General features: G+C 39.7%; 1 protein-coding gene across 1 annotated transcript in view; it reads right to left on the reverse strand.

Annotated features, from left to right (window-relative positions):
* NELL2 (neural EGFL like 2) overlaps window positions 1-15,288 on the reverse strand; it is a 135,034-nt gene that overhangs the window by 22,214 nt on the left and 97,532 nt on the right. Inside the window, exon 15 of the mRNA XM_054271306.1 lies at window positions 14,852-14,947. Coding sequence (XP_054127281.1) covers window positions 14,852-14,947 — 96 coding nt within the window. The remainder of the gene's footprint in view (window positions 1-14,851; window positions 14,948-15,288) is intronic.

Genomic DNA, 15,288 nt, shown 5'->3' on the forward strand with positions numbered 1-15,288 from the left:
AACTTTCTCCCTCTGTCAATCACAGCCCTAGAGCCTGATTTTTGTTTACAGTCTCACTCTGATTTGTCACGTTTGAGGAACTCTTTAAAGATATGATATCACATCTCGAGTACTAGGACATTCTTTTCACTGTATGGGTTCTCACATCAAAGTTGTCATTAAACCATAGAATATTCTTGATTTTAATTACAATTTCATCCCAACATTTTATTCAGTTACAAGTTTAAATCATAAAGGGCAAGATTACGGATGGCCCGTGGGACACAGCAGGGAGAGGAGTCACCCACAATTCTACCCTACCATAACACAGCTCCATGAGCAGAACTTTCTCTACACAGCACTAGAAACACCAGTTATCTCAGATACAGCCTTCAGAGAAAAGTAAAGACTGTGGCACTTCCTCTCCCTGCTCCCCTCGATAATGAAAAAGGCCCACCTTGGGGGAAAAAAAAAATATTTGGAATGTCTTTGGAGTTGCTGTTTCCATCTCAACACCTCCCAGATCTAGCAGAACTTCTGGTTAAGTCATCTTAAAATTGCTTTGACAGGTGGAGCCAGTGCTGCGATGATATGTTCTTCACCAAAAATTTCCAACTGTCATGTTGCATGAAAAAATAGCTACTATTATAGCAGGTCTTTTTTTTTCATTTTAATCCCAGCAAGACCATGATTGCAGTTTATAAAGTACCCTGTCCATGGAAAACTAATTTAGTTACATTAATGAAAAGGAAGCAAAATGTGATTGAGAATGTAATACAGAATTATAGTTCATTAATTCTTCAAGTATGCAATTTTCCAGACTCCTGATCCCCCATTGATTTTTGCACACCCCCATAGGTCCTGCTAAATGCCAGGAAAAAAGAAATTCAATCGTGTTGGTATTTCATGTGTGGCAGTGGCAGTGCTCCAAAATTGGATAGAAATGTTATCAAAAGGAATTTTCCACTGACTGCTTCACCATGTGGCCCTGCTAACAATTCTTTGTTGTGAAAAATTGATCAATCACAGATCACACCAATAATTGAAACTATGCCTCCCATTGCACACCCAGTGTCATCAAAGGAAGTGTATTTGTAGCAAATACAAATTGGAATTCAGAACACCTAATTGGCCATGAACTAGGCGCATTCTTGGATACTGTAAAATAAAAATAATTTATTTTTCAGCTCTACTGTGTGACACTGATTATGCCAATCGTCATTAGAAAGACTAATAAAGAGGAATTGGGTCTCCATTTGTAGTTGTTGTCAAATAGGTGGTTTTGCTTTCACTGAGTTCGTCATTCTCAGTACAGCATCTCATGTCAACCGTAACATGCTTCTGTTTGCTCATTAGCCCTATCTTGAAAAAGAAAAGTACTTCTTTTCTCCAAGATAGCAAAATCACTTTTACACCTTGACACACCTGTTTCAGACACCAACTAGCATCTGAAAGTCAAATCACTCCATCTGCACATGAGAAACAGGACTAACAAACACACTAGTGGCCAGCTGCTAAAGATGGGGAAAGGTTGCTGAGTTCTAAGCAAAAGGGAACTAATTTGAATAGAGAAGAACTAGTTTTGCCAAATGTTACCTCTTTTCCAGTGGGTGTGAAGGAAGCCTTCACTTGCATAGTGTACAGGTCTTGGGTTTCCTCAAGTGAGGAGTCAAGCCAGTCATAACCATGAGTTAGGATGTCTACACATGAAAGACCGATGCAACCAGCATATTCTCAGCCTTGTAAAAGGTTGTTTCAGATCAGCTCTGTTAAGAATTGCAGTAAATTCCCAAGCACTTAGTTCAGAGGTAAATTATGGAAAACAAACAAAAGAGCCCTCAAAGCAACTCAAACACAGCTTGGGGAACTAGGAATTGTTTTTGACACCCTGATTTGAGCTTGGTCTCCTGCCACAGTCCTCTACTCTTTGGTCAGGTTATTGCACATAGTATATGTGTGCTAAAGTTTAAGAAACTCTTACATAATGTTCTTACCAGTGGTTTCTTACCAGGACTCTTAGTCCATAGACAACTAATTTGCATTGCTACTCCTGAACTGCCCAATCATGTAGAGATTGTATAAAATTGCTGAAGCACAAAAAAAGGAAAAAAAACACATACATCATTCTTCATGCTATAGCTGACAACAACTCATCAAGAAAACAATACATATTCTCAATATAAATATGAAAAAGCTGTAGAAACACCTTAAAATTAAACCACTATTCTTTTGCTAGGGCTATAAACATATCATTGGCATGATATGTACAGAGACTGCAGACATCCTCATGCTGACAGCAAAAGGAAGAGCTCCATAGGGATACAGGACAATGACTGGCAGTGTTATAGATTTTAATTCCACTAATAGTTGAATGACTCATAATTCATGAGAGAGCTTACAGTGAGTGATGAAGGTCATCCCCATCTCCCTTATATAACAGAAGAAAATTCTATTATAATGCTGCCCAGCTGAAGTATTCACATTCTATTTATAGCCCACTGTATTTTAAGAATGTAGTTGAAACTTTAGTTTTCATGTTTAATAAAGGACTTTTTTCCCCATAGCAAATAATAGCTAAGTAGTGGATGCATTTAGATTTTTTTAGAAATAACAAGAAAATCCTGTCTCCTTAGAGCTCTTTTGTAGTATTCTCTTTTCCCTGGTTTCTTTCTCCCCATTTTTTTTTCTTAAGCTGCTACATATATGATTGGAGTTTTGCAACAAGCTAAAGAAAGATATAAAGAGAAAAAGGTAAGTATCAGTATGTGACCCTTCAGCAAAGAAAAAAATCTTTTGTGATTTAAAACTGTTGACACTGAGGAAGGAAAGAAATTATATGCACCCAAGAAACTGTGTCAGGCAAGGAATATGGAGAAAAAGACATAGAAGGATGAAGCAGTAAGGCACCTTCAGTTATAAAACTGAAAGGATGAGGTAAGCAGGGTTCATGCCTAAATCTAGAATGCACATTAAATTCAATATAGGCATTTTTTGATTAAACTCTTTCAAAGATTTTCTTTGTGAATAGCTATAAATAAAAATGTAAAGCAAAGTAAAGCAAGTAAACATTCCAAGCTTCTGAAGCAGTCTCACTGCCATTTTTGAGCTTGTTTTCCTATCTGAAAAAAATTTAGGCGAGAACAGAGAGACTGACCTTTCTTTCAAACACTGCAGGCAGGCAAAAGTATCTGATCTGCAGAACCCTGGCTTACCTCTTTGCTTGCTGCAGATCTCATTTGTTTACTCTCAAAGACAAGTTTTAAACCTTTTTTTTCCATATAATGAGATAGTAATTTTTTAATATGCCCTCCGTGAAGGTCAAAGGGGTTTTTTTAGGTTTTACAAATTCACTGTACTTCCCACTGACAAACAATATGCTATAAACCCCACCATGTTTTCTCTCAGTTATTGACATATTTAACAGAGGGGCAAGGGGAGAAGAAATGAGATTACCTGCTACTGTCTTCTTATGGAAACTTTGTCACCTATTCAATTTTCCTTGTGTGGCTTCATCCCAAATCTGTAAAATGAGGAGAAAGTGGGGTACCATCTTCCCCTTGCCCTTTCTCTCCCACTGCTTTATTTGGTAGTACAGATAGAGCACAGAAGTCACAAGGACACTCACTGATAGTAATTGGGGCTGATGTTATTTAATGCCTTCATTAATGCCATGGATGCAGGGATCGAGTGCACCCTCAGCACGTTTGCAGGTGACACGGAGCTGAGCGGTGCAGTTGACACACCTGGAGCACAGGATGCCATCCAGAGGGACCTGGACAGGCCTGAGCAGTGGGGCCATGGGAATCCCATGGGGTTTGACAAGGCCAAGGGCAGGTGCTGCACCTGGGTTGGGGCAAACCCTGGTACGAGCACAGGCTGGGGATGGACAGATGGAGAGCAGCCCTGCTGAGAGGGGCTCGGGGGGCTGGGGGAGGAGAGGCTGGACGTGATCCAGAGAGCCAAAGCTGGGCATGACCCAGAAAGCTAAACACATCCTGGCTGCATCAAAACAGACATGATAGACAGTCAAGGGAGGTGATTCTGCCCCTCCTCTGCCCCTCTACTCCACTCTGGAGAGACCTCACCCACAGTGCTGCAGCCAGCTATGGGGCACCCACCACAGGGAGGACATGGACCTGCTGGGGTGAGTCCAGAGGAGATCCAACAAAATCATTAGAGGGACGAAGCACTTCTCCTACAAGGAAAGGCTGAGAGAATTTGAATTGTTCAACCAGGAAAAGTGAAGAGTTCAGGGTAACCTAATTGTGGCCTTCCAGTACCTGAAGGGAACTTAAGGAAAGATTGGATGAGACTATTTACTAAGAGCATGTAGTGACAGAACAAAGGGGAATGGCTTGAAAACTGAGGGTAGGTTTAAATCAGATGTTAGGAAGAAGTTATTTACTATGAGGGTGGTGCAGCTGGACGAGGCTGCCCAGAGAAGCTGTGGATGCCCATTCCTGAAGGTGTTCAAGACCAGGCTGGACAGAGCTCTGAGCTGGTACAGGGAAAAGTGTCCCTGCCAACGGCAGAGGGGCTGGAACTAGATGCTCTTAAAGGTCCTTTCTAATCTCAACCATTCTATGTTTTTGAGATACTATGATTGAAGTCTTGCATTATTTGTTTCAGACAGATCTCACAATGTAGACCACAAGTGTTTTTGTAGAAGTTTAATAGCCCCTATACAGTTCTGCTGCTCTCTAAGGATGTTTGATTTTTACAGATACTTGAAATACTAGTCTGATATAGCACCAGCACCCAGTCATTAACTTGATATTGTTATACACTCTCAAGGAAAATATTTGGAAAAAGGGAAGAGCAGGAAGTTGTTTTGTATACAAACACGAGTTTCAGAATCTCACAAACAGCTTATCTACACCATTTATGACAAGTTTGCAACCCATCCATTGGCTGCACATGTCTATCTTTCTGTAGCCTTAATAAACACTTGGGACATTGTTAACATAGAGCATTCCTTGCAGGAAAGGCACATTCTCTAGGGGTGGGGGTTAGCTGAACACAGTTTCTGAGATTGCCAATCATGTTTTCTTTTTCTGTTTTAAACTTCCTCTTAATAGTAAATACAAAGACTTGGCTTTTATGGGAGCATAGTTAGCTGAAGTTTGCTGAAATTGTTAATTATAATAACAATTGAAATTACAATAGTTTATTATTTGCTAGATTCTTATCAGTATTGAGGAATATACAGTATTCTCTTTTGAGCAACAGTCCTTTCTGAATCTAAACTTGAACTGTAAATATCACAGACTCAGGTTTCCATGAGGAAAAAAATCTTATGGAGAAGAGTTTCAGCAGAAACTCTGTGCTATAGTTTCTGGTACTCTCTGTAAATGATCTTCCAACTTATTTTGAGCTGGAGAATAAACTTTAACCACTTTACGCCCTTCACACAAATGAATGGAGAATCTTCAGACAAGACAAAGGGAACACAGATGCTAAGTTGAGTTTGCATGGTCACGTTTTCTAAGGCAGAGGGGCTACAGCAGTGGCTGCTGTGAGAAGTTGTCTGAAGCTTTCCCCATGTCCAATAGAGCCAACGCCAGCCCCCTCCAAGATGGACCTGCCACCGGCCAAGCCAAGCTGGGATAGTGTATTTAAGAAGGAGAAAAAGGTACAACACAGTTTGCTACTGTAGAGTTTATCAACAGAACAGAAGCTGGAAAGATGATGGTTCCTAACCTCATGATTTATGTAAGGCTCATCAAGAGGACTACAGGAACAAAAATACAGGAACCAAAAGCACTCTCTGCTCCAGAGCAGCCAAATGAGATTTTTCAGAAACATTCTAGGAATATCAGATTTGACAGTACAAATTAGGCCTGTCTGCCTGGAACAGTCACGCTCTGTGAGTGAGGTTATTTCTCCTTATTTATCTCCAGTCAGGAGCAGATACAGATATTGTGCTCTATGCAGTACATCAGGAAACTACATTAAACAGAAGCATGTAAGCAGTGCAGAAGTCCAAATTCCTAGAATTACTGTTCTGAGAAACTATTTCTCTGAAACTGAGGCAAGTAAAAAAAATTAATTTCCAAGTTCTGTCGCAGACATCTTTTATGAAACATCCTTTTCTTTAGGATTTTTCCTTCTGAGAAGCTAAGAGGCCTCAGAGACAAAAGGTAAGCAATGGTTATCTGGTGCTGTGGAATGCAATGGGTGGGTCCGTGATTGGTCTCCTCGTGTGGATGTTTTGATTTAGTGACCACTCATGGCAGAGCTTCTCTTGCTCTCTGCCGAGACACAGATCTTTGTTATCATTCTTTTCGATTCTTAGCTTAGCTAGCCTTCTGAGGAAACCTTTTCTTTCTATTTGTTTTTTAGTATAGTTATAATGTAATATATATGTATAATAAAATAATAAATCAAGCCTTCTGAACATGCAGTCAACATTCTAGTCTCTCCCTTCACCTGAAAACCCCTGTGACCACGGTCACAAAGTTCTGAAAGGATTTGTGACACCACCAAGATATTGGATTTCATAGTTCATGGGAGCCCAGTTCAGTAATTTAGTCATTGCTCTTATGCACATACAGTGACTAAGTAGCTACTACATACAGTGGCTCAGAAGGTAAAATTTAATAGTTTTCACCCTGGGCAACTCAAAAAGTATAGTAAAGTGACTGTGCAAATTACGGTGTTGATTTTAGCCTACTCCTTACAAGTTCTTGTTTACATTTCAAAAGTCACCTTATATTTTGAAAGCATTAAAAATTTTTACAGCCACAAGGAAAACAGCAACGTTATCCCTCAGATGACTGGTACATCTATATGGCTTTGTAAGGAAATACCTCATACAGCCATATCCTGCTAACATCTCCACAAGTCACCCAAAAAATTCTACCTGAGGATGCTTATTTCAAATTGCATAACTGTAGTTCAGTGATACGACTGCAGAACACAAATTATACATTCAAAATTCATTATTAAGGTTCCTGGAAATTTATCATAGTGACATATTAGTGTAAGTTAGAACTAGCCACTATGCTTAAAGACACAGGAGCTGGTGTTATAGGATTCTTCCCATAAGTTTGCTCCTGATTGTACTATCTGCTTTTCCTATGGGCAACACTAAACACACTAGTTATGTGCATTGCCCCAATAAACCAAGGTTAGCTCAAACACTGTTCTAGCTTCTGAAATTAGTAGCTGACATGCAACATAGCCATCTTTGAGAAGGGCAAGACTGTAACGCAGACTACTCATTAGTCAGCCTGTACAAGCTGAGGAGTGACTTTATGTAGCAGAGATGCAATTTATAAAGCATGTTTCAACATCCTCAGCTATTTTTAGCAGCTAGGCCCTGTCTCTTTCTGCTGAAATGGAAACCACAGAAGATATTATTAAATGAAGCGTAATTCAGAAGTGTTTCCATTTCAGAGATTCAGCTCCCAAGGATAAAAAGCACATTTAGATATTTACTGTTAAAGTTTAAGTTAAGCCTATTTAAACAGGACATTGAGATCTCTGTGTTTTCATCTACATTCAAGCTACGGCTGGAAAGCTGAAACCTCTGAACCCAACATGCCACATATCCAAATTTCAACAGGGCAGGAAGCTATGAGACTTGCCAAGGAAATGGAGAGCACTTGGAAGAACTCAAAGAAGAAAAATGGCAGTGATTCCAAGGCTATGGCAACAAAGTCCAGCAATGAGCTGGACATGTAGTAAACTGGATCTCAACTACTTGCAAGGCACAATTGAGATTCTTTGGGCTCTGTCCAGGGCGATTTTTGGGTTTGGTTTTTTTTGCCTTTTTTTTATGCACCAAAGGAAAAGCTTATAATAGCTCACAAACTTTGCAAATTACTGTCATTGAAATGCAAGAATTTCAGCGGCTCCAAAGGCCCGACTTTCAGAACCTAATGAATTCCTATGGCACACTGGCATCTATTAAAATGTTTTATGCCGCAAATCATGCTTAAGAACTATTTTTTTGCAGAGGTTTTTTCCAGACTCTATAGAGTAGCTCAGCTTCCTCTTAGTTCCATGAATTCAAGTCGGATCTTAATGCAAATAAAATATTCCCTGACTAGAGTATCCTCTAACTTCAAAGTTTCAAACTTAGGAGCCCAAAACCAGGAACCTGAATAATCACGACACCAAATTCCAAACAAGTCCAGTGGAATGTGAAAACAAATGAAATAGGGGAGGTGTCCCTTCTTCCTATAACTCTTGCTTTGGACAGTCCATGCCTGTGTTCCCTTGATGTTTATTCCACTTCTCTTGCTCCCTTCTTTTGTTTGTTCCTTCACTAAAGCCCCCAGCAATCCCTTAAGGATTTCAGAGAATGAAAATATTAACCCTAATGTGCTTTCTGCTCAAAGAGCTTGTTGTTATACTCATCTACCCCAGGACACAACTGGCTTCCCCTGCTAGACTGTGAAGGGCACACATCTTACTCCAGCCTTGTGCAGGACCTTGCGCACTTATACCACAAATTTCAGCCTCTTGGTATTATTGTTATAAATCCCAATTTGCTATTAGTAACTTAAAACTGAGCAAATGGCAGATTCCTGAGCTGCTCAGAAAGTTTTGACTGTGATACTCTCACAGCTTACAGATAGCGCAGCCAAGAATTTTAAGAATTCTGCCAAAACTAATTTTGGTTCTTAAAGACTTGGTTCAAACTCTATAGGCTTCAAATACCATTTGTGTCACAGCTTTACCTTCAGAGCCTACTGGCCAGAAGATGATGGTGGTTCTTTGAACTGAACACAAGGGATCAAGAGCTTAAATGGAAGCCGTTCTCTTGTCATGCTAAAAGTACTAAAACACTTCATTTTTGCAAACTCAGCCAAATTAACAAGCTCTCTGGTTACCGTGACAGAGTCTTCTTTTCCAATACAAATAAAATATTTTTCCTAATAACCGGGAAATCATAATTAGAAGATTTTCACAAGCCTTCTTTGAAACAGAAGTAAAACCAGCCTTTAATAACCTGAGGTCTGTTATTATTAGGGTCAGTGCACATGAAAAAACTAATCTGGATTTGCTGAGAAGAGTAATAGTTACGCAGATTAATTATTTAGCTTATATAGATTATTTAGCTTATATAGATTATTTAGCTTATATAGAAAGTAGCACAAAACTGACAAGGTCTCATCTACAACAATTATTTATCAAAACCACTTGTCTGGGTCATATTTCAGCATGCTGAACCACAAATGTTGCAAGAATTTGTTTTAGCAACATCCCTTAAGGGGGAAGTTTTCCATACATGGAAAAGAAAAAGGAAAAAAAATGCAGAGATCCAAATAATATCTTTTCCTTGTTGTTGGCTATTCTGATAAGAGCTCAGGTGAGAGAGAGTCATGTCATCCTCATCTCACACTCACCACTTTTTTCTATAAATTCAGTTACACCTTTAATTAAGCCAAATGTTAGTAATAATGTATGACTGAATTAATGTAGAATCTCTAAGCTAAAATTTTTCTCAATTGTTGCTTTCAAAGGTAACAGCTCTGTCTACCAGTTTATTTTCAGCAGCTTGAATGTGGATTGTTTAGTAACAGGTGGACATGATTCCTGCAATAACCAAGGAAAATTCATTAACAGGAAATTCAAATAGCAGAAAATCATCCAAAAACTTGCAGCCACCTGTTAACAAAAACTACATCAAAACACTACTAGTAGCACCCTCTGCTTTTTTATCTCATGCATAATTAAAAGCTGTCCATAGGAAGACTCAAAGCACAAAACAAGTGTGGAAACTCAAAAAAAGAAGCTGACAAGCAGCAAAAATGCAGTAATCTTGTATGCATACACTAGCAGATAAGCACATATAGTAGAAGAGGTCCACTCTTAAAGCTCTGTCACCAGATTAGAGAGTTGCAGTAACATCAAGCAAATATAACAAAGTAATCCTGTTCTGAGTTCTAAATCTAACACACTTCAAATACTATTTAAGACAGAGTTTAAAAATGCCAATTGAAGAATTCAAAATTTTGCAATCAAAGAAGACAGTATTAAATGAGATATTTTGAAAAAGTTCACCAGGCACAAATATATTTGGATTTACTTGGTAGTCTCATCTCTACACTGCAGAAAGCTGCTCTATTTGATAAACTGCCGGTGTGCCTTATAAAACTTCACATTTTTTTAATACATAAACCCCACTTCTCTAAGCCAATGAAAGTATCCCCAACATTAATAATGTCTCAATCTGTATCCTCTGGGGGGGGACACAGAAATTCTCTCACTCATTTTTGTGACTTGATGACTTTTAGCCTAGTTTTTATGGCTTAATACCAATTTTTTAAAAAGGTGGTATAGGCTGATATATCTGCATATGATTCTTCCATCTGCTGCCTCATCCCACTGGTCCATTTCCACATAACACAGGTCATGATTAATCTAAAAGGCTCCCAACAGATCATTCAAAGGTGTTGTAACAGCTCTGTGCTCTGTTAACTGCAAGACAGTCCACAGTGAATGCAGCACACTGAAATAGCCAGCCAGCGGTAACAGCTGATTCTCCTTCTTACTTTTCCAACAGAAATGAGACTCCTACTGATGCCCAAGAAGCACCACTTTTGGAAACAAAAAATTTTACGAAATCATTCTTACTTAGACAGAACTTCACTTCTCTTTCCAAAACCTGCAGAGTTTATGCTGCAGAGGCAGGACCTAAGCATGGACAGCATCATCCCTCTCAGGCTTTGGGAGAAATATAGATACTGATTGAGTATGCAAAGATGGGTTTTGGAAAGGAAATTCTAAACAGTGAGATGTTCAACGTCTTCTTTACTTTGGTCTTTTTAGGTAAGATTTGCCTTCAGGTGTCCCAAGTGACCGACACCAGTGGAAAATTCTGTCTGAAGCAAGAAATATCTACCCATGGTGGAGAAGGATCAATATCTAAATAAACTGGAAAAAAACACAGGTCAATCAAACCTGACTGGATGCACCCAGGAGTGCTGAGGAAGCTGGATCATGTCACACTTGAGGCCAACCTGAATTGTCTTTGAAAAGTTAGAGTGACTGAAAGAAGCTTCTCAGAAATGGAAGAAAGCAAATGCCCTTCCAATCTTTGAAAAAGGCAAGATCCAGGGAACTATAGATTAGTCAGCCTTACCTCCACCCCCGGGAAGATTATGGTATCCTCTAAACAGATTAAGGACAAGAAAGTAATTTGGAACAGTCAGCACTGATTTATGAAGAGGAAATCATGCCTGACCAACCTGATAGCCTTCTAAAGTAAGATGACTAGGTTTAGTGAAAGGGAGAAGAGCAGTACATGTTGGTTACCTTAGCAAAATTTTTGATACATAACATCTTGAGACAAGCTAAAAAGTGCAGGCAAAACAAATGGAGAGTGAGATAGACAGAAAACCTGCAGAGTGCCCAGTGTCAGAGAGCTCTGATCACCTGTACAACATCCATTTGGAGACAAGTCACTTATCAACATACAACCAAGTAAACATCAGGTGCTTGGCTTAACATCTGCACAATAAGGCAGAGAACGCCCTCAGCACTTTTTCAGATTATAGGAAATTTGGAGGAGAAGTTGCTACACCAGATAGTTTTAGTGACATTCAGAGGGACCTCAACACTCTGGAGAAACTGGCCACTGGGAATTTCTTCAAGTTCAGAGGGAAATGCAAAGTCCTACAACAATTAAGAAACAACCTCAGGGACCAGAAGGGCAGTGGAAAAGCTACTTGATAGAAAGCAGCCTGGAGGTGCTGGTGCACATGAGCTGAGCATGAGGCAGCATTGTGCACTTGTAGCAAAGGTGGCCAACAGCCTCCAGAGCTGCATTAGGAAGAGTACTGCCAGCAGGTCACGGGACAAGATTGTGCGCCCCTATTTCATGCTGCTAGGTTCTCTCTGGACTGCTGGATCTTGCACTGTTTTCCCTAGTACAGGAGAGACATGGAGCAAATCCAGTGCGGTGCAGTGAAGATGATTTATGGATTAGAGCATCTGTCATACCAGGAGAGGCTAATAGAGCTGAGATGTTCAGCGTGGAAATAAAAAGGCTGAAGGGAAACTTATAACCATGTAAAAATACCTAACAGTGCTGCAAGAAGCTAGAAACTCTCAGTCATGTCCAGAAAAGGGACTAGGGACGTGGCAAATTTTATCTGAACATAATGAAAATACTTTTTTTGTACTCTGAGGGTGACTGAACACTGGAATTCGTTGCCCAGAGAATTTGTGGAGTCTCCAACCCTAAAAACACTCCAAATCCAACAGGGCACAGTCCTGTATGCCAGCTGTAGAAGCCAGTTATATTTGACCGTGCTCTGAGCAGGGGGGTGAGACAAGATGATCTCCAGAAGTCCTTTCCAACTTCACCATTTCTTTTCTATGATTCTGAGAAATTATTTAAACAGAACTCTTAAACCACCTTTTACAGAAGGAAACAGTAAGAACTGATGATTGCATTTTCTAGATTATTTTTGGGGCGTGGATTCAATCTCCTGATAATTAATTCATAGGTTCAGCAGCTGCTGACAACATCTACCTAACTGAATATTTTAAGTTTAAAATCCCAGGATTCTTCAATAAGCAGTTTTAAAATATGTGTAGCATAAACAGAAATAAGTGATGTGCAATTTTAAAACAGATTTGGCATCTTTACATGAATCCTCCCCCTTCTCTGTATGCGATAGCTATGGAAGACATCTGCCTAGAGAAGATTGCATCACCTTTGCAGACACAGAGACTGTTCAAAGGGAAGCTTCCAGCATAAATTATTTGTAGTAAGCTTGAAACATTTCAAGCCTAACGAGAAGTACCTTCAGCAAACTCAGCTACATTCACTATGAGTGAATGTGTACTGTTTGAAGCTCCAGTTTTCTTTTAAGGCTATGAACAGCACCCTCTTTCTTACAGCGCAGTCTCAAAAAAAAATCAGCTTTTACTCTTTACCCACCAGATACTTCTTCCATTCGCCACTCTGACTATATTTCAGACTGCATGTTTCAAAATCATGCACAAGTAGATGACAATCCTACTCTGCACATTAGTCTCCACATGAGGTGACCAAACCTGTGCTCCTGTTGCTGACCTCTACCATTATTTATTTCTACAGCAGGTAAAAAATACCATGTTCAACAGAAATTAAACAGGCCAGAGGGTCTTCTCCTCAGAAAACTAAGCTATGAAATTGGTTTGGGGCGGCTCCACATCATAGCAACATTATCACTAGCTATGTGATACCAGGTCACCACCATACTTACTTGATATTAAACATTGAGATCACGTATTCAGAAAGGCTCCAAGCCTCTGCCTGCCTCCCTATATGTTTCCTGAAGGGCAGGGAGGATGGAAGTTAGGCCAGCAGTTCAGATTCTTTTGAAAGACATTTGGGGCTGAATGCAGTTAATCCAACTTAAGTCGGCTTAAGGTACTTGAATTTACTGGACTGGGGACTGAGTGTCTCTGGTTTGTCCTATAAAGAAGGGAGTACAGGCAGGACTTCCAGGGTCAATTCTAAAAGGCCAGTAAGATCTCTCTTTGATAGTGACTATTAATATTGACTATAGAAGGAAACTAAGGAGAATATGCTTCTAGTCTACACACTTCAGATAGGAGTACAAAGCTGCAGAAGATGATTATGCACTTTGAAACTATACATGTTATATTTAGTTGAGAACAGGAAAGCAGTTCAAGGAGCATATAAGACAGCTATCACTAAAACAAATTAACTGCTTTAATACTTGAGCAATATCTTAGCATACAAATTCCAAGCAGTGTTACAATGGAGAGACCTTGGTACCCTGTACTATGGTATGTACAGTCTGTGAAATAGTAAGCAATACTTGAAAACTTGTTCTTTTAACATTGTTTTAGAAATACATGAGCAATTAGGATGCTGCTTTTCACACAGCAGCCCTTGTGTGTTCTGTGGGAATATCTGATCAAATCCGGAAGAATGGAAACAACCACATTTCTCCTCTCTCAAATATATCAGATAATACAGAATTCAGACTGGTCTGTGTTTTTCATTAAACAAGATATGTTTACAAGTCAAATGAAAGCAATACTTGCTCAAATGACCTCCTTTCTACTGTTTGGAAGATTTATTGAAGGCAATATAGAACAGCAACAATAGTCAATCATAGGTGGCAGACTGCCCTTTTATTAGGCATACTGAAGCCAATTAATCTAAGAAAGCTTTCTCCCTTTACCTCCTGGAGGCAAGTATGCTTAGAATGCATTTAAAAATTCTGCAGCAATAAAGGTGCTGAAGCTATTAATTTGAACTTTGAAAAATTATTTACAGGCACTTGAGATGCTAAGAATTAACATTCTCCATACTCTGCTGGGCAATATAATTTGATTAGATCTAAGACTTAAAAAATAAAGTTCTAGAACAAAGCCTGCTATCCTCAGGGGTAGCAGGGGAAGATAAAGGAATGCTTGTGAAAGGAGGTAAAAGCAGCAGGAACACTGAAACCTGCCTTAACATTGAGTAAAATAAGCTGGGTAAATCACAAGTCTTCAAATAAGGTTGCAAATGAAGGTGGGTTACTGAACTGGGAACACATATACAGCACAAAAGTAATCATTTACTTCAATTTATTTCCAGATGTCAGATTATCTGTTATTTATACGAGACACCAAAGGCCATTTGAGGTGAAAAGCAAGTCCATAATAATCTTATTAATTATGAAACATCAAAACCCAAGATGTCTTAATTCATGTTCTAATTTTTGCAGTCCATGTGCTTCTAATTAGAATTGCTGTAATATATTCTCTTGGGAAGCATATAAGAAAAGTGAGTAACGTTTTAGTGGCAGCTTCCTCTTTTAGGGCATAACCTTAAATTCTCCTTTATTCTTGGATTACTTCAAACATCCTCCTTGGATTATCTTCATTGTAAATTAAGTTATAATCTTACCAGTTTCACAGCTGGGCCCAGTGAAGCCTTGTGGGCAGGCACACACATTGGAAGCAATACAGGCTCCTCCATTCCTGCACCCGTCTTTGCAAAATGCTGCAAGATGCAAAAGCACAGTGTAAGGGTGAGAGAACCCCACTCAGCAGCCCTGCAGGTGGGCACAGTCTGCCAGCAGGCTGGCACAGAACGCCGCCCGTGCGGCACAGAGCGCAGACACTGCCTTCTCCCAAGGACAGAGGTCACAAAGAGATGGTTTAGGGCCCCCCTGCCTCACTGGCCAGATGGGCTGACAAGCTACAGAAGGAGATTAGAGTAAATCATCTGAAGACAACAGCTCCCATATGTGCTCCTTCGCATGCACTGGGAAGCAGTGAAAGACAACATCTTCCCTTGGAACAGACTCTTCCCAGGGCAGTGCTGGTCTGTTCTGCTGCCCA

The sequence above is a fragment of the Melozone crissalis genome, unplaced genomic scaffold (genome assembly GCF_028551555.1).
Source record: "Melozone crissalis strain CALT ecotype California unplaced genomic scaffold, PUWL_Pcris_2 ptg000004l_1, whole genome shotgun sequence".
Taxonomy (NCBI): domain Eukaryota; kingdom Metazoa; phylum Chordata; class Aves; order Passeriformes; family Passerellidae; genus Melozone; species Melozone crissalis.